This window comes from Convolutriloba macropyga, chromosome 9 (genome assembly GCF_964194025.1).
Source record: "Convolutriloba macropyga chromosome 9, txConMacr16.3, whole genome shotgun sequence".
Taxonomy (NCBI): Eukaryota; Metazoa; Xenacoelomorpha; order Acoela; family Convolutidae; genus Convolutriloba; species Convolutriloba macropyga.
This window is the reverse complement of record NC_134476.1, coordinates 55,020,810-55,047,299: the sequence shown is the minus strand read 5'-3', so window position 1 is coordinate 55,047,299 and position 26,490 is coordinate 55,020,810. Positions and strand designations below refer to the sequence as shown.

The 26,490-nt window shown below is 35.7% G+C and overlaps 2 protein-coding genes across 7 annotated transcripts in view; both read right to left on the bottom strand.

Annotated features, from left to right (window-relative positions):
- LOC142345864 (ubiquitin-conjugating enzyme E2 S-like) overlaps positions 1 to 26,490 on the bottom strand; it is a 309,073-nt gene that overhangs the window by 96,257 nt on the left and 186,326 nt on the right. The gene's annotated exons all lie outside the window — the stretch shown is intronic.
- Positions 1 to 26,490, bottom strand: part of LOC142345862 (ankyrin repeat and EF-hand domain-containing protein 1-like) — a 53,349-nt gene that overhangs the window by 4,848 nt on the left and 22,011 nt on the right. For 2 of the 6 annotated variants that reach the window (XM_075398285.1, XM_075398288.1), the window contains exons 6-12: positions 25,374 to 25,597; positions 25,261 to 25,275; positions 21,479 to 21,648; positions 15,641 to 15,792; positions 14,995 to 15,015; positions 14,359 to 14,542; positions 12,436 to 12,542 (exon numbers count right to left, since the gene is read on the bottom strand). In XM_075398285.1, coding sequence (XP_075254400.1) covers positions 12,436 to 12,542; positions 14,359 to 14,542; positions 14,995 to 15,015; positions 15,641 to 15,792; positions 21,479 to 21,648; positions 25,261 to 25,275; positions 25,374 to 25,597 — 873 coding nt within the window. The remainder of the gene's footprint in view (positions 1 to 12,435; positions 12,543 to 14,358; positions 14,543 to 14,994; positions 15,016 to 15,640; positions 15,793 to 21,478; positions 21,649 to 25,260; positions 25,276 to 25,373; positions 25,598 to 26,490) is intronic. The other 4 variants (XM_075398287.1, XM_075398289.1, XM_075398286.1 and 1 more) reach the window with 4 other exon arrangements.

Below are 26,490 nucleotides of genomic sequence, written 5' to 3'. Positions count from 1 at the left end.
AGATCTACGCTAAATTCAACGCAAACTATGTAAGATCTACGCTTTATAAGAATTGCGGCTCTTAAGGAAACCAAGGTACTGTGGCACAATGGTAGAAGAGGCGACAAGCAATGAGGAGGTCAGAAGTTCGAGTCCCATACGCAACTGGAGGTTAATAGTTGAAGTGGAGGCTTTGATTTTTTGTAAGATCTACGCTAAATTCAACGCTAAATATGTAAGATCTACGCTAAATTCAACGCAAACTATGTAAGATCTACGCTTTATAAGATTTGCGGCTCTTAAGGAAACCAAGAAACTGTGGCACAATGGTAGAAGAGGCGACAAGCAATGAGGAGGTCAGAAGTTTGAGTCCCATACGCAACTGGAGGTTAATAGTTGAAGTGGAGGCTTTGATTTTTTGTAAGATCAACGCTAAATTCAACGCTGATTATGTAAGATCTACGCTAAATTCAACGCAAACTATGTAAGATCTACGCTTTATAAGAATTGCGGCTCTTAAGGAAACCAAGGTACTGTGGCACAATGGTAGAAGAGGCGACAAGCAATGAGGAGGTCAGAAGTTCGAGTCCCATACGCAACTGGAGGTTAATAGTTGAAGTGGAGGCTTTGATTTTTTGTAAGATCTACGCTAAATTCAACGCTAAATATGTAAGATCTACGCTAAATTCAACGCAAACTATGTAAGATCTACGCTTTATAAGATTTGCGGCTCTTAAGGAAACCAAGAAACTGTGGCACAATGGTAGAAGAGGCGACAAGCAATGAGGAGGTCAGAAGTTTGAGTCCCATACGCAACTGGAGGTTAATAGTTGAAGTGGAGGCTTTGATTTTTTGTAAGATCAACGCTAAATTCAACGCTAATTATGTAAGATCTACGCTAAATTCAACGCAAATTATGTAAGATCTACGCTTTATAAGAATTGCGGCTCTTAAGGAAACCAAGGTACTGTGGCACAATGGTAGAAGAGGCGACAAGCAATGAGGAGGTCAGAAATTCGAGTCCCATACGCAACTGGAGGTTAATAGTTGAAGTGGAGGCTTTGATTTTTTGTAAGATCAACGCTAAATTCAACGCTAATTAAGTAAGATCTACGCTAAATTCAACGCTAAAAATGTAAGATCTACGCTAAATTCAACGCAAACTATGTAAGATCTACGCTTTATAAGATTTGCGGCTCTTAAGGAAACCAGGGTACTGTGGCACAATGGTAGAAGAGGCGACAAGCAATGAGGAGGTCAGATTTTCGAGTCCCATACGCAACTGGAGGTTAATAGTTGAAGTGGAGGCTTTGATTTTTTGTAAGATCAACGCTAAATTCAACGGTAATTATGTAAGATCTACGCTAAATTCAACGCTAAATATGTAAGATCTACGCTATATTCAACGCTAAATATGTAAGATCAGCGGCAACTAGCGTTGACAAGTCGGAAAATTCACCGCAATTTTCTCACACAATTTTGCGTTGAATGCGTTGAATTTTTGTCTTCAAATTCAACGCATTCAACGCAAAATTATGTAAGAAAATTGCAGTGAATTTTCCGACATGTCAACGCTAGTTTCCGCTGATCTTACATAATTTTGGCCAAATTCCTCGGCCCGGGCAGGCAATTGCAAGCGCACACCTCCTGAGTGTGTGTGTGGGGGGTGTGTTGAGAGTTTTGTGACATTGAAGAGCTTGTAGGATACAGTAACAATTAGAAGTCATTGTATCAAATATAGTCATGTAAGAAAAGTCAAATCGTTCAAAATGAATTTGGAAATGTAGGAGTCATGATTTTTATGTAACCACGTCTTAGCTTCATAAGCTTTTTTGATTGTCTTTATTACAGTTGATTTCTCTATATGCTTCCATTACAGTTAAAAATATATACCTATTGTTTTAAAGGGAAAGACCTATTTAAATATTAAGCTAGGATTCCCCAACTTCTACAATGTTGACCCTTAACTGTTAATATACGCCTAATACGGAAGCTAAATAACTATTTTTTGTCCTTAAAGCTAATCAAATTTAATAGTTTTATTACAGAAAAATTCGAGTCGAACTTTACATAAACACGACTTCTTAAATTTGTTTCTTTTCTGGGGCCCAATTATGTTTTCCCCTTACCGGTTTTACGGTGATTACCATTTTGGGGGGTTTGGGTACGCTAGGTTCGGTTTCGGGTTTGGTAGGTACTCGTCAGAGTTTGGTAGGTGCTGGTCAGTGTATGTTAGGTACAGGTTCGGGTATGGTAATAACAGGTATTGGTATGGCGGGTACAGGTATAGGTACAGGTTCAGGTGACGCTGCAGGTTCTGTAGGTTCAGGTAATGGCGGACAATTTCCATCAGGATCTTAAACTCTAGCTGGGGCGATTGATCCAATTTTATTGCTAGCTCAACAACATTGAGCTTCAGGTGGCTACGTTAGAAGAGTTTCTGTGTAACCTCCTGTTTTCTACAGGTCAAATCCTGGAGTATGGTTCCGTCAAATGGAATCTCAATTTGGCATTGCCTGAACAACAAATGATGAGACAAAATTTCATCACATATTTGCTGCAATTCCTTAAGACCTTGCAATCAATCTTCCAGTGGACATAGACAATTAGAGAGACATCAAAGATCATATCTGCGACATTTTCCAGAAGTCGAAACAAGATATGATTGAAAAAGCCTTGGGAATGATTTCATTGGAAGATCAAAAACCTTCCTTGTGCTTGATGAGATTTCAACGAAAGCTTGCTGAATGTAACTTGACCTTAGATGACGATGTCATAAAGCAAAGTTTAATGCAAGCAATGCCAATTTCTGTGAAAACACTACTCTCAGCTCACCTACAACATCCTGTTGAATAATTTGCCAATTTAAGTTGATACAATTTATAGCTACTCAAACACTGTAGTTGCCACAAGTCCTCCGAACATATTTGCAGCCTTTGCACAACAGATGCCAACACGACCATTATACATGAGCATTCAATGCAAAACAACCAATCAGTAAACAAATCAAAGTCAAACAGATCAATCGAGAACACACATAGATTTTTCACAGCAGGTCAAAGACCAAAAATTTGTCGCTATCATCTCTACTTTGTTGTAAAGGCAAAATCATGTAAACAATGGTGTCAGTGGCCAGGAGAGAAGCCCAAAAATATAGAACCAACGCCTCGCGCAAACTCTCCAGTAAATCCGTCAAAAAAGTAACCCCTAGATTGTGCGCGGCAATCTCTGGGGGTAAACTCTGCATTCGCGTACCGGCTAAATTAGGAGATATTTCAATTGATTTTATAGCAGACACAGGTTCAATGACATCAATTATTATGCCAAATTTTGTTAATACTTACTTCGTAACACCTGCTGTAACAAAATTTAGAACAATCATTGGAGATTCAATTAAAATTTTTGGCAGAATGTCCTTATCATTTTCGATTCCTTCTTTGCGAAGAACATTTCCTTTCACATTCTTTATAGCAGATGTCAAAGATAATATTCTTGGCTTAGACTTCCTGAATGAATTCAAAATTACAGTTAATTGTGATGACCTCACCTTAACTAATAACATAACAGGTCTTTCTACGAGACAATCTTTAACATCAGTCGAGGACAGTCATTTATCAGTCCAGGTTGTCAAAAATGACATTTTGTCAATTGAAAATGATAGACTAAGAGCAATCATGGAAAAATATTCTGATGTTTTTGACGATAATAATTTTGATGTCGAAGCAAAGCATAAAACAGTCCACAGAAGAGAAACATCCGGATGCAAGTTTTCTCTAAACCAACACAGTTGATTCCAGAAAAGCTAAAAACTGCAAAGATGCCTTTGATGAAATGCAACGGCTTGGTATAATACGACCATCCAAAAGTCCTTATTCATCATCTTTGCACATGGTATCGAAAAAAGAAATTGGCGATTGGAGACCCTGCGCTGACTACAGATCTCTGAATCAGATAACTGTCAGAGGTAGTTATCCAATGCCTCACTTTTCAATGGTTGAAATTAGTGGCAGAACAATTTTCAGCGAACTTGACTCGGTCAAAGCGTATCATCAGATACCAATTCACTCAGATGACATAGAAAAAACAGCAAAAACTACACCTTTTGTTTTGTTCGAATTTATCAGAATGCCATTTGGTCTGAAAAATGCAGAAAAAACTTTTCAGCGATTTATTCACGAAATTTTTCAGAATATAGCAGATGTGTTCGTGTACTCAGACGACGTATTGGTAGCATCCTCTGATATAGAGTCGCATCTTGAAACACTTGATCGCTTGTTAAAAAGATAAAACGAATACGGCTTGTGTATAAACCTGACAATTGTGTACTATAAACCTGGCTTGTGTACAAATGCAAATGTGTAAAAACCTTGCTTGTGTACCAGTAATTGTGTAAAAACCTGGTTTGTGTACTAAATGCAAATGAGTTAAAGAGAGTGTTGATTTCTTAGGATTTGAAATTGCCTCTGACGGTATTCAACCACTTGCATCAAAGTTTGAAAACTTGATTGGCTTAGAAGAACCCAAAAGTTACAAAGAGCTCCGAATAATAATGGGAATGCTTTCTGTTTACAGGAAGCATATTCCTCAAAGTGCCCAAATTATTGAGCCTTTACAGAATCTTCTTAATTCAAGTCAACCAGCGCCGAAAACTAGAAAGAATAAAGCAAATTTGCTTTTGAGTATCATGGAACCCACCTATGATTGGATTCCCCACCATTCAGAATATTTTAGAGCACTTAAAGAACGCTTGAGCAAATCAGTACCTCTTTGCCATATATCACAAGATACCACCTTGTCATTAACAACTGATGCTTCAGAAACAGCAATTGGTGCAGCTATCCATGAGGTATCGAGTTCAGACAAAAACCGACTACTAGCATTTTTTCTAGACGCCTAACACCAGCAGAACGAAATTACAGCACTTTTGACAAAAAATTGCGTGCAAGTTATGCTGCAACCGTTAAATTTCGTAATTTCATAGAAGGCAGAAAAACTGTTGTTTTCACGGACAACATGCCTATAGCTTGCATTTTCTGTCAATTAAGCCCATCTAATAATCATAGTCCTCGACAAGCAAGACAGCTTTCTTTCATAGCTGAATTTATAGATGAAATTAACCATTTGTCAGGGTCGGAAAATTTTGCTGCCAATTGTTTCTCTCGTCCTTCAATTGGTATTCGTAAACAATCTCAAAATTTATCTGGTGTCTATAAGTAAGATCTACGCTAAATTCAACGCTAAAAATGTAAGATCTACGCTAAATTCAACGCAAACTATGTAAGATCTACGCTTTATAAGATTTGCGGCTCTTAAGGAAACCAGGGTACTGTGGCACAATGGTAGAAGAGGCGACAAGCAATGAGGAGGTCAGATTTTCGAGTCCCATACGCAACTGGAGGTTAATAGTTGAAGTGGAGGCTTTGATTTTTTGTAAGATCAACGCTAAATTCAACGGTAATTATGTAAGATCTACGCTAAATTCAACGCTAAATATGTAAGATCTACGCTATATTCAACGCTAAATATGTAAGATCAGCGGCAACTAGCGTTGACAAGTCGGAAAATTCACCGCAATTTTCTCACACAATTTTGCGTTGAATGCGTTGAATTTTTGTCTTCAAATTCAACGCATTCAACGCAAAATTATGTAAGAAAATTGCAGTGAATTTTCCGACATGTCAACGCTAGTTTCCGCTGATCTTACATAATTTTGGCCAAATTCCTCGGCCCGGGCAGGCAATTGCAAGCGCACACCTCCTGAGTGTGTGTGTGGGGGGTGTGTTGAGAGTTTTGTGACATTGAAGAGCTTGTAGGATACAGTAACAATTAGAAGTCATTGTATCAAATATAGTCATGTAAGAAAAGTCAAATCGTTCAAAATGAATTTGGAAATGTAGGAGTCATGATTTTTATGTAACCACGTCTTAGCTTTATAAGCTTTTTTGATTGTCTTTATTACAGTTGATTTCTCTATATGCTTCCATTACAGTTAAAAATATATACCTATTGTTTTAAAGGGAAAGACCTATTTAAATATTAAGCTAGGATTCCCCAACTTCTACAATGTTGACCCTTAACTGTTAATATACGCCTAATACGGAAGCTAAATAACTATTTTTTGTCCTTAAAGCTAATCAAATTTAATAGTTTTATTACAGAAAAATTCGAGTCGAACTTTACATAAACACGACTTCTTAAATTTGTTTCTTTTCTGGGGCCCAATTATGTTTTCCCCTTACCGGTTTTACGGTGATTACCATTTTGGGGGGTTTGGGTACGCTAGGTTCGGTTTCGGGTTTGGTAGGTACTGGTCAGAGTTTGGTAGGTGCTGGTCAGTGTATGTTAGGTACAGGTTCGGGTATGGTAATAACAGGTATTGGTATGGCGGGTACAGGTATAGGTACAGGTTCAGGTGACGCTGCAGGTTCTGTAGGTTCAGGTAGTGGCGGACAATTTCCATCAGGATCTTAAACTCTAGCTGGGGCGATTGATCCAAATTTATTGCTAGCTCAACAACATTGAGCTTCAGGTGGCTACGTTAGAAGAGTTTCTGTGTAACCTCCTGTTTTCTACAGGTCAAATCCTGGAGTATGGTTCCGTCAAATGGAATCTCAATTTGGCATTGCCTGAACAACAAATGATGAGACAAAATTTCATCACATATTTGCTGCAATTCCTTAAGACCTTGCAATCAATCTTCCAGTGGACATAGACAATTAGAGAGACATCAAAGATCATATCTGCGACATTTTCCAGAAGTCGAAACAAGATATGATTGAAAAAGCCTTGGGAATGATTTCATTGGAAGATCAAAAACCTTCCTTGTGCTTGATGAGATTTCAACGAAAGCTTGCTGAATGTAACTTGACCTTAGATGACGATGTCATAAAGCAAAGTTTAATGCAAGCAATGCCAATTTCTGTGAAAACACTACTCTCAGCTCACCTACAACATCCTGTTGAATAATTTGCCAATTTAAGTTGATACAATTTATAGCTACTCAAACACTGTAGTTGCCACATGTCCTCCGAACATATTTGCAGCCTTTGCACAACAGATGCCAACACGACCATTATACATGAGCATTCAATGCAAAACAACCAATCAGTAAACAAATCAAAGTCAAACAGATCAATCGAGAACACACATAGATTTTTCACAGCAGGTCAAAGACCAAAAATTTGTCGCTATCATCTCTACTTTGTTGTAAAGGCAAAATCATGTAAACAATGGTGTCAGTGGCCAGGAGAGAAGCCCAAAAATATAGAACCAACGCCTCGCGCAAACTCTCCAGTAAATCCGTCAAAAAAGTAACCCCTAGATTGTGCGCGGCAATCTCTGGGGGTAAACTCTGCATTCGCGTACCGGCTAAATTAGGAGATATTTCAATTGATTTTATAGCAGACACAGGTTCAATGACATCAATTATTATGCCAAATTTTGTTAATACTTACTTCGTAACACCTGCTGTAACAAAATTTAGAACAATCATTGGAGATTCAATTAAAATTTTTGGCAGAATGTCCTTATCATTTTCGATTCCTTCTTTGCGAAGAACATTTCCTTTCACATTCTTTATAGCAGATGTCAAAGATAATATTCTTGGCTTAGACTTCCTGAATGAATTCAAAATTACAGTTAATTGTGATGACCTCACCTTAACTAATAACATAACAGGTCTTTCTACGAGACAATCTTTAACATCAGTCGAGGACAGTCATTTATCAGTCCAGGTTGTCAAAAATGACATTTTGTCAATTGAAAATGATAGACTAAGAGCAATCATGGAAAAATATTCTGATGTTTTTGACGATAATAATTTTGATGTCGAAGCAAAGCATAAAACAGTCCACAGAAGAGAAACATCCGGATGCAAGTTTTCTCTAAACCAACACAGTTGATTCCAGAAAAGCTAAAAACTGCAAAGATGCCTTTGATGAAATGCAACGGCTTGGTATAATACGACCATCCAAAAGTCCTTATTCATCATCTTTGCACATGGTATCGAAAAAAGAAATTGGCGATTGGAGACCCTGCGCTGACTACAGATCTCTGAATCAGATAACTGTCAGAGGTAGTTATCCAATGCCTCACTTTTCAATGGTTGAAATTAGTGGCAGAACAATTTTCAGCGAACTTGACTCGGTCAAAGCGTATCATCAGATACCAATTCACTCAGATGACATAGAAAAAACAGCAAAAACTACACCTTTTGTTTTGTTCGAATTTATCAGAATGCCATTTGGTCTGAAAAATGCAGAAAAAACTTTTCAGCGATTTATTCACGAAATTTTTCAGAATATAGCAGATGTGTTCGTGTACTCAGACGACGTATTGGTAGCATCCTTTGATATAGAGTCGCATCTTGAAACACTTGATCGCTTGTTAAAAAGATAAAACGAATACGGCTTGTGTATAAACCTGACAATTGTGTACTATAAACCTGGCTTGTGTACAAATGCAAATGTGTAAAAACCTTGCTTGTGTACCAGTAATTGTGTAAAAACCTGGTTTGTGTACTAAATGCAAATGAGTTAAAGAGAGTGTTGATTTCTTAGGATTTGAAATTGCCTTTGACGGTATTCAACCACTTGCATCAAAGTTTGAAAACTTGATTGGCTTAGAAGAACCCAAAAGTTACAAAGAGCTCCGAATAATAATGGGAATGCTTTCTGTTTACAGGAAGCATATTCCTCAAAGTGCCCAAATTATTGAGCCTTTACAGAATCTTCTTAATTCAAGTCAACCAGCGCCGAAAACTAGAAAGAATAAAGCAAATTTGCTTTTGAGTATCATGGAACCCACCTATGATTGGATTCCCCACCATTCAGAATATTTTAGCGCACTTAAAGAACGCTTGAGCAAATCAGTACCTCTTTGCCATATATCACAAGATACCACCTTGTCATTAACAACTGATGCTTCAGAAACAGCAATTGGTGCAGCTATCCATGAGGTATCGAGTTCAGACAAAAACCGACTACTAGCATTTTTTCTAGACGCCTAACACCAGCAGAACGAAATTACAGCACTTTTGACAAAAAATTGCGTGCAAGTTATGCTGCAACCGTTAAATTTCGTAATTTCATAGAAGGCAGAAAAACTGTTGTTTTCACGGACAACATGCCTATAGCTTGCATTTTCTGTCAATTAAGCCCATCTAATAATCATAGTCCTCGACAAGCAAGACAGCTTTCTTTCATAGCTGAATTTATAGATGAAATTAACCATTTGTCAGGGTCGGAAAATTTTGCTGCCAATTGTTTCTCTCGTCCTTCAATTGGTATTCGTAAACAATCTCAAAATTTATCTGGTGTCTATATCAAGGTTTATGATTTACCAGAATTAGCGAAAAGACAAACAGAAGATTTTCGTACTCAAATGACAAATTAATATTTGAAAGGAGTACAAGAGGTTACTTGTTGGCAATGAGAAACTTCTGCGTGATAAATCTGTTGTTCCACCACCTATTTTACCTCCCGATTGTCGCTTTACTATTTTCAGCCAGTTCCATGACTTATGACATACAGATTGAAAAATTACACAAAAGATGATTCTAGCAAGATTTAAATGGCCAAAAGCTGGTCAAAATATCAAATTGTTGTTCAAAGAATGTCGTCAGTGCCAACAGAAATTTCAAGACACATACAAATTCTAAGACATGCCTGATTAATGACGGCATTACCAGATTCAGTCATATACATCTAGATATTGTGGAATCACTTTCAGCAGCTACAGATTCTCCTCATAGGTATCTTGTAACATTTACCGACAGGATGACAAAATGGGTTGAAGCACAACCTGTATCGTCAACTGCAGCCGACGCTATAAGTGATGCCTTTCTAAATTCCTGATTTTCTAGATTTGGCGTGCCTTTTTACATAAACACAGGAAAAGGTTGGCAATTCAAAAGTGACCTCTTCGAATGCCTAGCAAAAACTATCGGCTTTTGTTGGCTAAGAACAACTGCTTGTCATCCGCAATCAAACGGATCAGATAGAAAGATTTCGTAGAAAACCTCAAGAGGCTTTAAAGTTGACTAAAATTGATTGGCTCAGAGCCTTGCCTATTGTTCTGTTTGGAATTCGAATTAAACCAGACGAAAATGGAATTTATGGATTATCAGCCACCACTGGTCTCAATGCTCTAATCCTGAATTCTATAGTCAATGATAATTGGTTAGGTATATTCGCCAGCTTCAAAGTCATCTAGACTGTTTCGTTTTCACCTCAGGGAGAAGAGAAAATCAGTTCTAAAGACAATTTATTTATTCCGAAAGAACACTCTCAATGTTCTCATGTCTGGCTGCGTGTTGACCGTGTAAAACAGCCACTAAAATTTCTTTTTTCTGGTCCACATGAAGTAGTCTCTTTCAATCATGAGTTGAAAACAGCGCAAATAAAGTGATTGGTTTGAGCCAAACAGTTAGTATACGAAGGCTAAAACCGTGCAAACTGCTTTTAACCGCCAAAAAGAGCCGTTGGTAAAAAAAAAATGCAAAAGAAAGCCCAATTGAGAGCAATGTTGAGACTAAATTAACAAAGACCGCAAGTGTCTTTGTAATGAGCCACATAATCGAGCAATGCTCAAATGTTGTAACAAAAACTGCCTCATCAAATGGTTTCATTTAGATTGTATCGGCTTAAGAGCGCATCCAAACCGCTCATGATTCTGCTCAACTTGCAAAAGCACTCTCACTGTCAAACATGAGCGTATATAATATGAGAAATTGGGCAGTAATTGAGCATTTTTGCTTTCATGTTGACTTAATTGCAGTTTTTTGAAGATATTTTTGAAACATTGTTACTCTCCCCAATAATTTTTTTTCGTTGATTCATTTATATTTTGTCCGCAAGACTCCTCTTTAAGTTTCCAGTAATAAAAACTGTTAATATTTGCAACTACAAGCAATCTTAAATTCAAGTTTCGTACGGAAAATTACAAAATTTTCCCAAATTTTGGCCAAATTCCTACATTTTAACACGTAATTTCTCCACTTTTACGACAGAATCTTGGCCTAATTCAGCATTTTTTACTCATATGTAACCATTAATTGGTATTAAATTACATTGATTGTTATATTTGTTTAATTACTTTCCATTTTCGCTTACTTTTCATTATTTTTGATAAATTTGGTTTTTTTTAGGTTATTTTAGGTTACTTCAGCTTATTTTGCATTTGGGCGACGTGGACAACCTACTGGGCGATGTGGCAAATAACTGCGTATTGTGGAAAACCTATGGGACAATTAGTGTATTATTTTGGTGGATATTCTACAATATTCTGGATGTTTTGCGACTTTTGGTGGATATTCTACGATGTTCTGGGTATTTTGCGAATTTTGGTGGATATTTTAATTTTACGGTTTTTTGGGTCTCCGACACTCAGGAGGCGGAGATATGTAGTATACAGTAGCAATTAGAGGTCATTGTATCAAACATAGTCATGTAATAAAAGTCAAATCGTTCAAAATGAAATCGGAAATGTAGAAGTCATGATTTTTATGTAACCACGTTTTAGCTTCATAAGTTTTATTGATTGTCTTTATTACAGTTGATTTCTCTATATGCTCCCATTACAGTAAAAAAATATATACCTATTGTTTTAAAGGGAAAAGCGTATTTAAATTTTAAGTTTGGATTCCCCAACTCCTACTAGCTCACAATTTGAAGTGTGTCTGATCATGCGACTGATTATCGTCTGGATGGGTTTGCTCCTTTAGGATCACCTGAAGTCGGGTGTGTTTGCATTATACAAATCAGCTTTTCACGTTTGCTCTTATTTTAAGGTGAACATTATAATGATACATTATTGATGCTATAACTGATATAATGCAATCGTTCTCCCCCCCCCCCCCCGTCACTGCATCATATGAGAAATTTGCTGAATTGCATTGGTGAATGTGAAAAATGAGCACCAAAATCTACTCTCTCAAGAGATGCTGGTTCGAATCCAGTTCTGGTAGTTTTTCACAGTAACAGTAATTGTGCCTGCTTAAGCTGCCCCGGGTCGAGAAAATTTATGTTAGAAATGCGCTGAAATGCGCTGATTTTTCAAAATATAGATAACACTGAGAATCACACCCTGCTTTTCGGTGCCGCAGCATTCACCCAATCCACTGCGCCAAAGACTCCTGAACTTCTTCCTATTTAATTTAACTTTATTTTAATAGACAGTTTAAGAAGAAATGTGCTGAAATTATGTAAGAAATTCGCTGAAAATTCAGCGCATTTCTTACATATTTTCAGCGCATTTCAGCGCAAAATTATGTAAGATTTTTGCGCAGAAAATTTTGAAAAATCAGCGCGTTTCAGCTCATTTTAGCGCATTCAGCTCATTTCTTACATAATTTTAGCACATTCAGCGCACTTCTTACAAAATAACGCGCTGAAACGGCGCTGACATCTCGACCCCCCCCCCCCCCCAGTAGTATACCGAATTGAGTGTTGTTCTTACCAACGTGCGTCTTTCCGAGCATGATGGCTTTCTTCATGGATTCGACATCTCCACTTCTAGTGGCAGTGTTCAGATTAACATAGGCTGTCCCACTGTCCTTCATGTACCTGTAGATTACAGCACCCAATTAGTTCTCTAAGAAAATTCTAAAAAGTAAAAAGTTTTTTGTCTCATCTTTTTTTGTATGCTTATCTGTTCTGCACAAGATTTTCACACAAAAGATTTTGCAGACGGAAATTCCTATCGAAGCCAGTTGTTTTACCGGCACATTTAATCACTGAATCACACGAAAAATTGTAATTAATCATCACGGGAGAAAATGTCTAGTTTAACCTGAGATAATTTTAGAATATTACCTCAAAATCTGCATTATGACATTTTAATCACGAAACCTCGAAGACGCTGTTAATAAGGTATGGCCCAGAGCAGAGAAAAAGTAAGTAATATTCACAAATCTTGCAAAGAAAAAATTGCTGAGAAATTTCATCTTCATACACATCTATGCCTTATCACAAGAATGAGGGGGGGGGGGGGGTTGATTGATAGAGGCCCGGACCTAACGCCAAGTCAATTTCAGTACTGCGCAAGTCTAAATCCAAGTCTTATTTCATTACTGATTCAGAACTACGATCATGTCACTTTTTACACTTGGCAGTCTAAATCCAAGTCTGGGCTGAGACTTGGCAAGTCTAATCCAAGTCTGATTTAAGACCTGGCAAGTCTAAATCCAAGTCTGATTTAAGACTTGGCAATTCTAAATCCAAGTCTGATTTAAGACTTGGCAATTCTAAATCCAAGTCTGATTTAAGACTTGGCAATTCTAAATCCAAGTCTGATTTAAGACTTGGCAATTCTAAATCCAAGTCTGATTTAAGACTTGGCAATTCTAAATCCAAGTCTCGGCTAGCCGAAAAGAACTTCAAAAATAGCCGGGGAAACGTCAAAAATAGCCGAAAAAAAACGTCAAAAATAGCCGAAAAAAAACATTCGACATTTGCCAAATCTGAAAAATTAAATGTCGATTTTCGGCTAAAATTCGGCTGAAAACGGCTGCAAACGGCTGCAAACGACTGAAAAATGACTGAAAACGGCCTAGAACACCTGAAATAGTGCTGAAATACCCTCAATATACCCCCGGGGTGCTAATATACAATTTGGTATGCCCCCGGCATCAATTTCCAGCACCCCGGGAAAGTGGCTAAAAAGTAATGCCAAAATCGTGGCACGCTGCAAATTTTTTTTGAATTCGAAAATTTCACTCGAAATTTTTTGAAAGTTGGTTTTGACTTGGGAATCAACTTCCAAGTGTTATCCAAGTCTTGGTTAAGACTTGCCACACTTGTAAGACTTGTATTTAGACCTGCCCAGTACTGGAAAACGAAATAAGACTTGGATTTAGACTTGCCTAGTACTGATATAGACTTTGAGTTCGGTCCGGGGGTGCAAAAACACTTTGCGAACTTCAATTGATTCGAATTGGACGCTTTATAATAAAGCAAAGCAAATATATAGAAGCGTTAGCAATATGCGAACAATGATTACAACAAATGGTTTTAGATATCAGTTTTTTAATGCTCTTTTAACATGTTTTCTGTCTGGTCATTGAGGAGTTCAAAGCCGGCCACCATTTTATACCGATAAGCTCAAAAAATCGAACTTCGTTCATCCTTAAAAATTATTAGGTTGACCTAATTAGGTCCTAATAATTATTACGGTTGACCTTCATAATTAGGTTGACTTAAAATTATTGTCAAAGGAATTATTTCTGAGCCTTCTAACGTTTATTAGTAGAACGTATTAAACGCATGTGTTACAATATTTGTTTTTCTGCGAAATTAAGCGTGCTTTATTTACTTTATAAAAAAGATCCAAATTCCAAAAAAGAAGTCTGGATAATGTACAAACAGCCGGAGAACAACTGACCAGTAGGAGTCATCAAATATGGGATGTTTGGATTGATTGTCCCTGGTGAACCTGGACCAGTCAACAACTGGTACCAGCTGCTGAATGTAGTTGGCGGGAGGGGCTCCATTGGGCATGCGGGGTCCCTCGTCACGAGTGCAAATGGGCACTGCTAGCTTGAACTTCTTCTTCTTGCCACCCTTGCCTATTTTTTAATAATTATCGAATTACAAACATGAAAAGCTTGAATTATTTTCATTTCGCTCAAATGCTTTTGCGGAGTGATTTCGTGGTGCAAGAAATGCTTTTTATGTTATGTAAAAAAGGGGACTGTTTACAGGCAGTTAATATGTAAATAGAACATTTTTCACCTTTCATTCTTAAATTTTCCTCTATGGAAAACACTCTTCTCTATGCTACTATGAGTAGTATCCATTACAATGGAGTAAACTAGAGATAAAAGTTTTGGTTTTTTTGTTCAAAAATGGTGGATAGCAGTTTCTTGTACACCAGTCTTTAGTACATGCTGTGCACATCAGTTATTCAAGTTATAACTATCATGTTATAATTATTAATCTGATAGCGGACAAAATTGCGTGGACAGCATATCTGACAATGATGTGAAAAAAATTGTGCAACGATGCAGATAAAACTCACGCAATAGTTCCATTTCTTCCTCTGAAAGCGGAAAACGTCAATTATTTTTGTGGACACTTTAGGTAGTTGTTAGAAAAATCAAACATGTATCATATTGATGTCAGATAACTTCTTCAAAAGCAGTCGAGACATTTTTTCATCATTTTTACCCATTTACAGCAATCTTCTTTTTTAACTCTTGTGTGTTTCTCATACAGATTTTCAACTATATTTTTTTCGACAAACTGTTTGTCATTTCAATCCAGAAAAAGTAAATAATTTCTTGTAAACCGTAGTGTCATTTTGTGGCGTAAACAGTGCTCTAGTTCTTCCAATAACCACTTTTTGTCTTCAGCAAGCGTGGAAAAAGAGATGAAACAAGCCCGGCCGTAAAAAAAACAAGTTAAACTTTGATCATGGCTAATCATGTCTAATAAAAAATGAGGTGAACGCGATCAATTATGAAAAAGAGCAAAAGTCTTATCTTATCATGACTGTTTATAGTTTGGATTGTCTGCACATTGTTAAGCACGTCAACCTACGTGAAACCAAACTAAAACGACATTGACAAATTGAAAACGTTTCACTTCTCGTCAATTTTGTGGGGCGTTCTTACGCTTGTCATGAAAGACAATTAAACAGGGGTTGAAATGCATTAAAAAGGTACCTTTCTTGCCTTTCTTTTTCTTGCCACTTTTCAGTCCTTTGGGGAGGAATTGTGACCTGAGATAGGGCTTGTGAACATACTTCTTACCACCAATGAACTCCTCATACTTGATCAGTCCACTGTTCTCACGATCGTGCAACTTGTAGATTTTCCTAAATAAATCCTTTCAATCAACAAAATCATATGAGAACAACTGTTTGGTGACGTACAAGAGATATAAGTATCTCGGGCAATAGTAGTACACGAGCTATTTTAGGCCATGTTGGCTTCGGTATTACGCCAGATGGAACCGACTCCAGTGATTTACACTTTTATAATAGAAAAGTTTTAAAAAATGAGCGGAAAGACGTCCAGATATCTGGACATTTTTCTGGTGTAAAGCGAGGCCCAGCGACAGAGTTTTTGGCCTCTAAAGCCTGATCAGGACAGCGTCTAGGCTCTGCAGAGTTTGATCAATACACTACCTAGTCCTAGGGATCAGGTCTACCACGATCTAGAGTCTGAAGGAATAGTCTGTTGGTTTAGTCTGGATATTCTGAACAGAGCCAATTCCATAATCTGTACGGTTTGATCAGTGCCCTTCTCAGAGTCTTGATAGCTCCCACGAAAAAAATAATAATGAACCCCCAAAGAGATTATTTTTTTGCAACGCGCTTCCCAATTTTAGTTGATGAGCATCAAAGACCAAGCTAAAGGCAAAGTTTTGTTGAACGAAGTTGAGCTGGAACTGTTGCTGGTTAGGAATTAAGTTTTTTAACGAAGAAATCAGAAACCGAATATACACAAAGAGCGTTTAGTTTTTCTCCAAACAAGAGATTAAACAAATGGTTTCTGGAATTTCAATGGTAAAAAAGTGTTCGTTTGGATACCGCCAGTTTGTGACCCAAGTAATTCTGGCGTACCCAGTGTGCGACCCAAGGGTTACATGACAATAAACCCAATGTACCAGTATATCCAATGCCATTATGCCCATTTTACACCTTATGATCTTCTTTGTTCAATAATCCGATTAAAATTTAGCACTCAATTTTACCTGCATATTTTCTCATAGCTAAACTGACAATTTAATACCCCATCTTTGTGATAAAGTCTCATATCAATTTCTACCTGCCAGTGAGGCACAGCTATCCCGTAATTAACACTCCCTGAACATCAGTAAATATTCAAAACGGTTTCAGAAAAACTCAATTTTTAATACTGTTAAGGACGATTTCAGAATTAACACTGATGTAAATCTTAATTTCTGTGATTGAGAACAAATAAAAAAATCAATAGCCTTTGAACATAAGGGTAAGATTCAGAATGAACTTCTGGAATAATTCTGAATCTGAACAAAATTTAGAATCTTTTAATAAGTACCATTAGATATAAAATACCTTCCAACTAGTTTTCTTTGGATCTTGCGTTATGTTTTTCGCCAATCTCACAATGATTTTAATTTAATGCGATATGCCCACACTTCTTTGATAAATTTGAGTATAAAGTAACAAATAGAAATTCGAAATAGTCTTGTTTTTTTCTACTTAGTCTGCTTTTTACATTCCTGAAACAGGTTGAAAACACGTTTCCCTTGCCTTATGGTGTAAATTCCGACCTTAGGAGCTTTTTTGGCTTTAAAAAGGAAAAAGTATTCAATTCAAATATTTGCTAAAAATTCTGTAACTACTCAAACGGTTAACCTGAGCATGGTCGGAATTTATTGAGTTTTATAATAATCCTGTTGTACATCAGTTGTATTTTTTTTAGTTTTCGAGCAGTAAGAAATAACAACGTTTCAATTATTAGAATTTATCTCGTTTTCTTTTTGTATTCGGAAATTTCAGTAGGCCAAAAAACTTGTATTGTATATGCGTACCCTCTTTTCTCCTAAAAACACTATAATAATATGATATGAACAGAATAAACTTTTTTTGAGAGACGGGAAGGCAAAAAATGGGCTCTTTTATCAGTTTTAACTTGACTTGAGGAATGTTTTGGACCAAATTGTTGCTATTTCACATAAGGTTCCTCAATTTCCACAAGTGTTATACAAGTTTGTACTCTGTAAGGACCTGACAACAATAAAAAATGTTTTAACCTCGCTCGGCTCAAGAGCCTAGTTACGAAATTCCCTGATTCAGAAAAAGCAGTGCCAGAATCATAGCTTCATTCAGAGTCTGAATCAAAAAGCGAATCAGAGAAAATTCAGAGTCTGAATCAGATTCTGGTTCAAAGGCTAATTCGGAGTCTGAATCAGAGAAATTCAAGGAAAAGTGTGAACTGAATCAGAATCTGTATCAGTATTTATAACGTTATGATCTTTGTTTAGATTAAGTACTTAGCATTAGGTACTTGGCTTGAATTGAATTAAAACTATTGTTTGTGGGTTCGAAAGTTATTGTTATTGATATATGACCAACAGAAACAGATTTGAGAGTTCGAGGACAAAAACGTTTGTTTTAATTCGAACAGTCTTGAAAAGAGCAACGTAAAAATATGATGCTCAGGAAAAGAGCAATCACTACATTATGATTACTTATTACGCCTCTCAATTTCAGTTAAAATTTTAATGCCATGTTTTACCATGATCTTGGCAAGTTTATTAAAGGAATTTTCTTGATACAGCTTGATAAGATCTTGACAAAATCTTATCAAGATGTTCCAAGAATTTTTTTTCCAATCAAGATCTTGGTCAGATAATCCATCTTTTGTCAAGACTGTCAAGATCTTACAAGTTTTCGCAAGGTGTATCAAGTTTCGTTTCCCTGGGACAGCAGTCAGGGCCAATACAGCACTAACTAAACACAATCCTAAATATTCACTCCGGTAGTTTCAACATTTGGATGAAATATTGGTACATTTTGGATATTTTGTCAGATTGGGTATATTGGCATCGGGCATTATGGTCTTGGCACAGACCTAATTAGGCCAGGCACCCCCCCCCCTCTCCGCGTGAAATTCCAAGTGGGTCTGATGCCCCCGAGCGTGATTAAACTCTGATCACAGCTGTCTTGTGTTCCCGGGCCGAGGTGTCAACGCTAAAAAACGCAAAATTATGTAAGATTGGCGTTGAATGCGTTGAATTTATGTAAGATCTACTCTTGAGCGTAGATCTTAAATAAATTCAACGCATTCAACGCCAATCTTACATAATTTTGCATTGAATTTTGGCGTAGATCTTACATATTTAGCGTTGAATTTTAGCGTAGATCTTACATATTTAGCGTTGAATTTAGCGTAGATCTTACATAAATTCAACGCATTCAACGCCAATCTTACATATTTTGCGTTGAGATTTGGCGTAGATCTTACATATTTAGCGTCGAATTTTAGCGTAGATCTTACATATTTAGCGTTGAATTTAGCGTAAATCTTACATAAATTCAACGCATTCAATGCCAATCTTACATAATTTGGCGTAGAATTTTGGCGTAGATCTTACATATTTTGCGTTGAAATTTGGCGTAGATCTTACATGTTTAGCGTTGAATTTTAGCGTAGATCTTACATATTTAGCGTTGAATTTAGCGTAAATCTTACATAAATTCAACGCATTCAATGCCAATCTTACATAATTTGGCGTAGAATTTTAGCGTAGATCTTACATATTTTGCGTTGAATTTAGCGTAGATCTCACATAATGTTGCGTTGAATTTTGGCGTAGATCTTACTTATTTAGCGTTGAATTTTAGAGTAGATCTTATATATTTAGCGTTGAATTTAGCGTAGATCTTACATAAATTCAACGCATTCAACGCCAATCTTACATATTTTGCGTTGAAATTTGGCGTAGATCTTACATAACTAGCGTTGAATTGTAGCTTAGATCTTACATATTTATCGTTGAATTTAGCGTAGATCTTACATAAATTCAACGCTTTCAACACCAATCTTACATATTTTGCGTAGAATTTTGGTTAGATCTTACAAATTTAAGGCTGAATTTTTTGAATTTTTTAGACCAGTTAATAATTTTAAAAGTTTTTTTTCAAAAAATCAATTTTTTTCACTGTTTCGAACCCTATATTGCAAAGGTGACAAACATTAGGTCAGAAAAAAATCATGTTTAGTGCTCTTTTATAGTGCAAAATCCAATTCAGACAATTTTAAGATTTCAAATTTTTCAAGTTTTTTTTTCAAAAAATCAATTTTTTCACTGTTTCGATCCCTATACTTCACAGGTGAGAAAAGCGAAGTCAGCAAAACAACCACTTTTTAGTGCTCTTTTATAGTGAAAAATGCATTTGAGAGCATTTTACGATATCAAAACTTTTCCAAGTTTTTTTTTTGAAAAATTAATTTTTTCACTGTTTCGACCCCTATGCTGCGAAGGTGAGAAACGTGAAGTCAGAGAAAAATCATTTTTAGTGCTCTTTTATAGTGCAAAATCCAATTGAGACCATTTTACGATTTCAAATTTTTCATGTTTTCTTTCAAAAAATTAATTTTTTAACTGTTTCGACACTACTGCAAATCACTTTTTAGTGCTCTTTTATAGTGCAAAATCTGTTTCAGACCATTTTACGATTTCAAAACTTTTTCAAGTTTTTTTTCAAAAAATTATTTTTTTCACTATTTCGAACCCTATACTCCAAAGGTGAGTAACAAGAAGTCAGAAAAAATCTTTTTTAGTGCTCTTTTATAGTGAAAAATCCAATTCAGACCATTTGAAGATTTCAAATTTTTCAAGTTTTTTTTTTCAAAAATTAATTCTTTTACTGTTTCGACCCCTATACTGAAACAATTGAGAAAAATGAAGTCAGCAAAAAATAACCATTTGCTCTCTTACGGTGCAAAAACCATTTCAGACCGTTTTAGGAATTCAAATTTTTTTCAAAACTTAAAAAAAATTTTAAATTTTTCCCAGTACTTCTCACATGATAAATGCGTTGAATACGTTGAAATTATGTAAGATCTCGGTTAAATTAAACGAAAAATATGTAAGATCTAGGCTAAATTCAATGAAATATATGCAAGTCCTACGCTAAATTCAATGCAAAATATGTAAGGTCTACGCTAAAATCAACGCAAAATATGTAAGATCAACGCTTTATAAGGATTGCGGCTCTTAAGGAAACCAAGGAACGGTGGCGCAATGTTAGAAGAGGTGACAAGTAAACAGGAGGTCAGTGGTTCGAGTCCCATACCCAGAGTTCTACGCGTTGATTTTTTGTAAGATCAACGCTAAATTCAACGCAAAAATATGTAAGATCTACTCTAAATTCAACGCTAAATATGTAAGATCAGCGGCAACTAGCGTTGACACGTTGGAAAATTCACAGCCATTTCTTACATAATTTTGCGCTGAATGCGTTGAATTTTTGTCTTTAAAATCAACGCATTCAACGCAAAATTATGTAAGAAAATTGCGGTGAATTTTCCGACTTGTCAACGCTAGTTGCCGCTGATCTTACATAATTTTGGCCAAATTCCTCGGCCCGGGTTGCTCACCTCATCCTGGTTAGTTTGTTTAACCATTACAACCACTGGTCATAAGCTCTTGAAATTGAGTGTCTCTTAGTCGGAATCTCTTACTCTTTCTTCTTCCTCAAACCTTCTTTCCAAGTAAATATTTTAAATACTTCCCAAGAAGAACGTTTTTTTAAACTTTTCCCCCGCTATATAACAAGAGTGCACAATTCACATGCGTGTCATGATATTATGGTGTGATATTTGGTGGCTTCTCTCTAGAACGTGATCTTGGGCATTTGTTGAAAACATTGGTTTCGAAAAAGCGTTCGCAAAGATCAAATGCTCTAAAAAAAACTTGAAATGCTGTGAAGTAGTCTTCTGCCCGTATTACATAGAGTACTAATCAATTAAGATCATTAATCATCTTAAGATTGAAGTTGTGGTTACCTGTACATTTCAGGTGGGGCAAATTTGGGACCGTGCATCTCCATGACGTCATAGAATGCATTCTCGTCCACTAGTCCAGTGGCTGTAGTGTCAACTTGGTTAAACTGTATTAGAAGGTCACTCTGGTACTCCTGAACCCAGTCATACAGTCGCAACTCATCTGGCTTGATCTTAACAAGTCAAACATTTAAGAGTAAAAGTGGCTCCTCGTGTGCCTTTTCCAGTGCATCTACACCTTTGTTGCTTTAATTGTTCCCTGTCCAAATTTGTTTTATCAACAACGCTTTTTTTGGCGCGTTAGCTTCTGAAATTCAACGAAATCAAAAATCAACCCGATTTCGATATTTATTGTTTTAAGAAAAATAATGTAGGATATATATATCCAATAGAAACGAGAACAAAACATTTAAAAAAAATGGTCATTGACAAGAGGAACGCAATGCCAGCAAAACAGGCAATGAAAAATGCAACAAGGAAGCTCGTTAATGTGCGTTTGCGCATGATGTTCCGACCCGAGCTTATCTACATTTTTGACTTAATTGTCAACCAAATGAAGAGAATCAAAAATATATGTTTGAGTTAGAAAAGTCTTCACACACCCAAACTATTAGTTGAAAAACATAATGCCCAGCCTCATTAAAGCACTCACGAGATCTGCCATTAAAAAGACTACGAGAAAAAAAACAAAACAAACAACAAAATCAGCAAAAACAAAAATTTCACCGAAAACTGAATGTTTAAATTTAAAAGCATTTAGTAACAACGTCAAAATGCAATCCAATAAAACCTTAGCTACACACATTTAAACTTTTTTAGTTCAAAGCAGATTGGATTTTCCTTTAATTGGTCTAGGTAACAAGTCGGCAAAAAGAAATAATGAGGCACAATTGAAGAATCAATCAACATTTTTAAAAACGTTTCATAACTTCTTACGTCTCAAAAACCCTCCGCCTTTACAGAAATAGTTCTTGATAAAGTAACAAAAAAGTCCTTACAAAACCGATAATACCTGTATTTGTTTAGACCAAGCCATAGAAACGAAATAAAGTTGTAAAAAAAACTATAAAAAACAAGCAGATTACGAAAATACAAGTTATTGAAGCCATTAAATTCCTTAGCTTTATATGAATATTGTTTCTCTTATTTCAATTATAATATATACTCATTCAGCTAGAATTATACTGAACGACTAAATCAATTCACTCGGTCCTTATTTGAAAATCATTGGGATCTGTTTTTACGCAAATATGCTAATAAAAATCATTCTAGAAAACAACCATAAAAATTGAAAAATTAAAGAAAAAAATGAAAACAAATATAATAAACTTTAAAGCTAATCGCAATAAACTGACTGTATTGTGTAACATCTTTTATTCAATCCTCAATTAGAAGCTTATGAGAACTCTCAGCGTTTTACGACTACAAAAAGATTAAAAAACAGTCAAAAACAAAAACTTCTTTGTAAAAACTTTCTATTTTCTATTGTTTTTTTAACAGCAATGGGATGATTGTTCGTTCAAAAAAAGTGACTTCAGACAATTAACAAATCTGAGCAAGTAGTTAAAAGCCACGAATTTTTAAAGAAAAACACGTAATATCATCGCCATTAAAATCAATAGTTTTGAAAAGAAATCATTAAGTAAGCTAAATTGTGCCTCGATGGGAAGACTGTAATGTTTGTCACTCATGAGTTAGCAATAAAACATCACAATAAGTCTTATCCTTATGAAAATAACAACAAATACAGGCAAAAGCCAAAAATTCATTAGAAAAGTGCGAGAAGAAATTGTCTAAGCAATTTGAAACATAAGCATTTCTCTGAAAACTTTCTCTATGATCCGTTGAACAATTTTGTAATTAAATGATGAGAACTATCAGTTTTATGATAACGTAATAGAATTCCAAAAGGAACCAAAATAATGAAAAAAAAATATCCAAAAATTTTTGAAAAAATTATGAAATCTAGTGGCATCGAGGTCAGAAAAACCAATATTTAGGAGTCAAAATTGCTACCCATAATAAATTTGGTTGCAGTAGAAAAATGAAAAGTCCTGTATTTACACAAAAAGACATAGAGTTAAAAAAATAGGTTTAAGGTTGATTAATGTTCAAAAAGTTTTCGAAGAATTTTTTTTAAGGTCTTAACAGCAATTAGCAGGCCACTCAAAGCACAAGATAGGTCCAATTACGGTTCATTAAGGAACGCTTTGGTCTTTTAGTCAACGAGTATATGCCACAGGACTTCAAAAACTTGATTAAATCTCAAAAAAAATCAAATTTTCATTAAAAGTTACGAAAAAATAGATTATAAGCCAAAAGAGAAAAAAAACGATCCCTTGAAAACACATTTTTTGTTCATTGGGCTTCATTTGACAGTAAGTGATAATCTTACTTAACGGAAGCTTCTTGTGGAAAGTGACTGTTCTCTAAGTGACTTCAAAAAACAAAAAAATGCAAAAATTTTCTAAAAAAAACAGCTCTCGAAAACAGGCAAATAAAAAAATTCAGTAGAAAAGTGCGAGAAGAAGTTGTCTAAGCAATTTCAAAAAAAAACATTTCACTGCAAACTTTCCCTATGATGCGTTGAACAACTTTCTAATTAAATGAGAACTATCAGTTTTATGATAATGTAATAGGATTTCAAAAGGAACTAAAATAATGAGAAAAAGTATCCAAAAATTTTTGAAAACATTATGAAATCTTGTGGCATGGAAGTCTTAAAAACCAATATATAGAAGTCAAAATTGCTACTCATATTAAATTTGGTCGCAGTAGAAAGAAGGGAGGTCCTGTATTTACTCAAAAAGACATAGAGTTCAAAAAAATAGGTTTTTGGTTGAATAATGTTCAAAAAAGTATTCGAAATTTTTTTTAACGTCTTAACAGCCATTAGCAGGCCATTCAAAGCACAAGATAGGTTCAATTACTGTTCATTAAGGATTGTATTGCACTTTTAGTCAACGAGTACATACCAAAGGTCTTCAAAAATTTAGTAAAATCTCAAAAAAGAAATCAAATTTCCATTAAAAGTTACGAAAAATCAGAGTATAAGCCAAAAGAGAATAAAAGCGATCCCTTGAAAAAAGATTTTTGTTCATTGGGCTTCATTTGACAGTAAGTGAGGCGCGTACTTAACGGAATCTTCTTATGGAAAGTGACTGGTCTATAAGCGACTTCAAAAAACAAAAAAAATGCGAAAAGTTTTCTAAAATAACAGCTCTCAAAGAAAGTTCGAGTTTTATTTTTTATAGTAAACTTACCCGTGAGATCATAACTAGCATTTTTATCGCCTTTTGTCTATTAGGAATGAAAAAATGTTTCATTTAGCAGCGTGAAATGCAGTCTAGATTTGATATTTTTTTTTAGAAAACATCTTACTTTGAACGAAAATTAGGCTAAAAGTGAACAAAATCATGCCAACTGTCCTGCGTTCACACAAAACTTTACCCCTCGATAACTCCTCGGAAAAAACGAAGTTAAAAAAAATCTTTTTATTTACTAACTCTACGCTGGACGAGCTTTTTAATGATACCACTCAAATTTCTCTACGATAAATATATCGATCGACCAAAATTGTCAGAACAAAAAAAACCCATTTGAGTATATAGTTCCTCCCCCCACAAGTGGGGTCGGAACAATAATCGGCATTGGTAAATTCTTAGTGCCATATTCTTCTAGTTGTTGGTGAAAATGCGGCAACAATCTTGCTTCGAGACAATTATTAACAATGCAAAAATGCAGAAAGAGCAGAGTGATAGAAATTAGACAAAAGTTGGTGCTACCGCTGAAGGATCAAGCTAAAACAAACACTCAATATAAACTCTCGAAAAAAACTGTTGCATTAAAGCATAAAAGTGAATGAATAAACTTCAGAAGAGTAAAATGCCGGACCCACCTTGTGATTGTTTTCCAATCTCGTTGCCTTCTTAGCAAACTTGGCTGCTTGTTGGAATGTCTTCTTTGCGGATTTGGTTTGTTGTTCTTTCTTCATGAGAAGAGCGATCTTATTTGGAAGGTGTCCTTGTCTGTTCTTGATGGATCCCATGCACAGTCGGTATGTCAACAGTTTCACACAGAGTGCCTGACCACTCATGGCTGCGTAATGCATCGGAGTATTGCCTTAAACACAGGTTAGCATAATAGTTGGGTGGGATTGCATTTCTGTCATTGATAATGGTACTATGAGAAAAAGAGTCCGAGGAAAACGACCCTGACCGAGGCTGCGTGTTAAGCTTGCTAACTCGCAAGATTTGGCAAGGTTAACATTCGAATTTTTCCTCACTAAAACAGCTTCTCTAGAATCGCACTAATCACTTGAGTAAAATAGATGTTTTATTGCATGGTTTTATTCATTTGTTTCGATATAAATTTGATGTCGGCTACTTTTGAAAAACAAACATTTGTGATATCATAGCTTACGTTTTTGTATACAACAGAAGAAATAAACAGGTGTTCCATAGTTGTTTATAACCGTTATTCTGATCTATTTGATTCGCACTGAACTTGTTATTCGTGTTCTTTTTTGAAAATTGATTTACCTTGACTTTTTGCTCTTATCATAGCAATTAATTAACGGAACAAAACTTGACTTTTAGATTCTTCTCATAACTGCTGATTTAGATGTAAATTTAATTTAACAGAACTGTATAACATATTGCAGTGAAAATTGAATTCAAACCGCAAATAACGCTAATGATGGCATTCGCAATTTTTTTTTGCTTTGTTTCAAATTTATATCCTGATTATAAAAAAGAAAATGTATTCTCTGCGTGTGGTTGAGCAGTTGATGTTAATTAATTGGTGTTGGTTTCGACGACTGGTCATGTAGTAATCATTTTTTGCAAACCTCAGAACTATGACCTCAGGTTTTCTCGAACCTCAGTTTTCAGAAATGGAAACAGGAAAAGTAAAATAGAGACATTTGAGAACGTTGCCGAACACTTTTTCAATTCAACTGGGTCGGCTCTATTTGACCAAAAAAAATGTTAATCGTGCAAGAATCTGACTCGCCT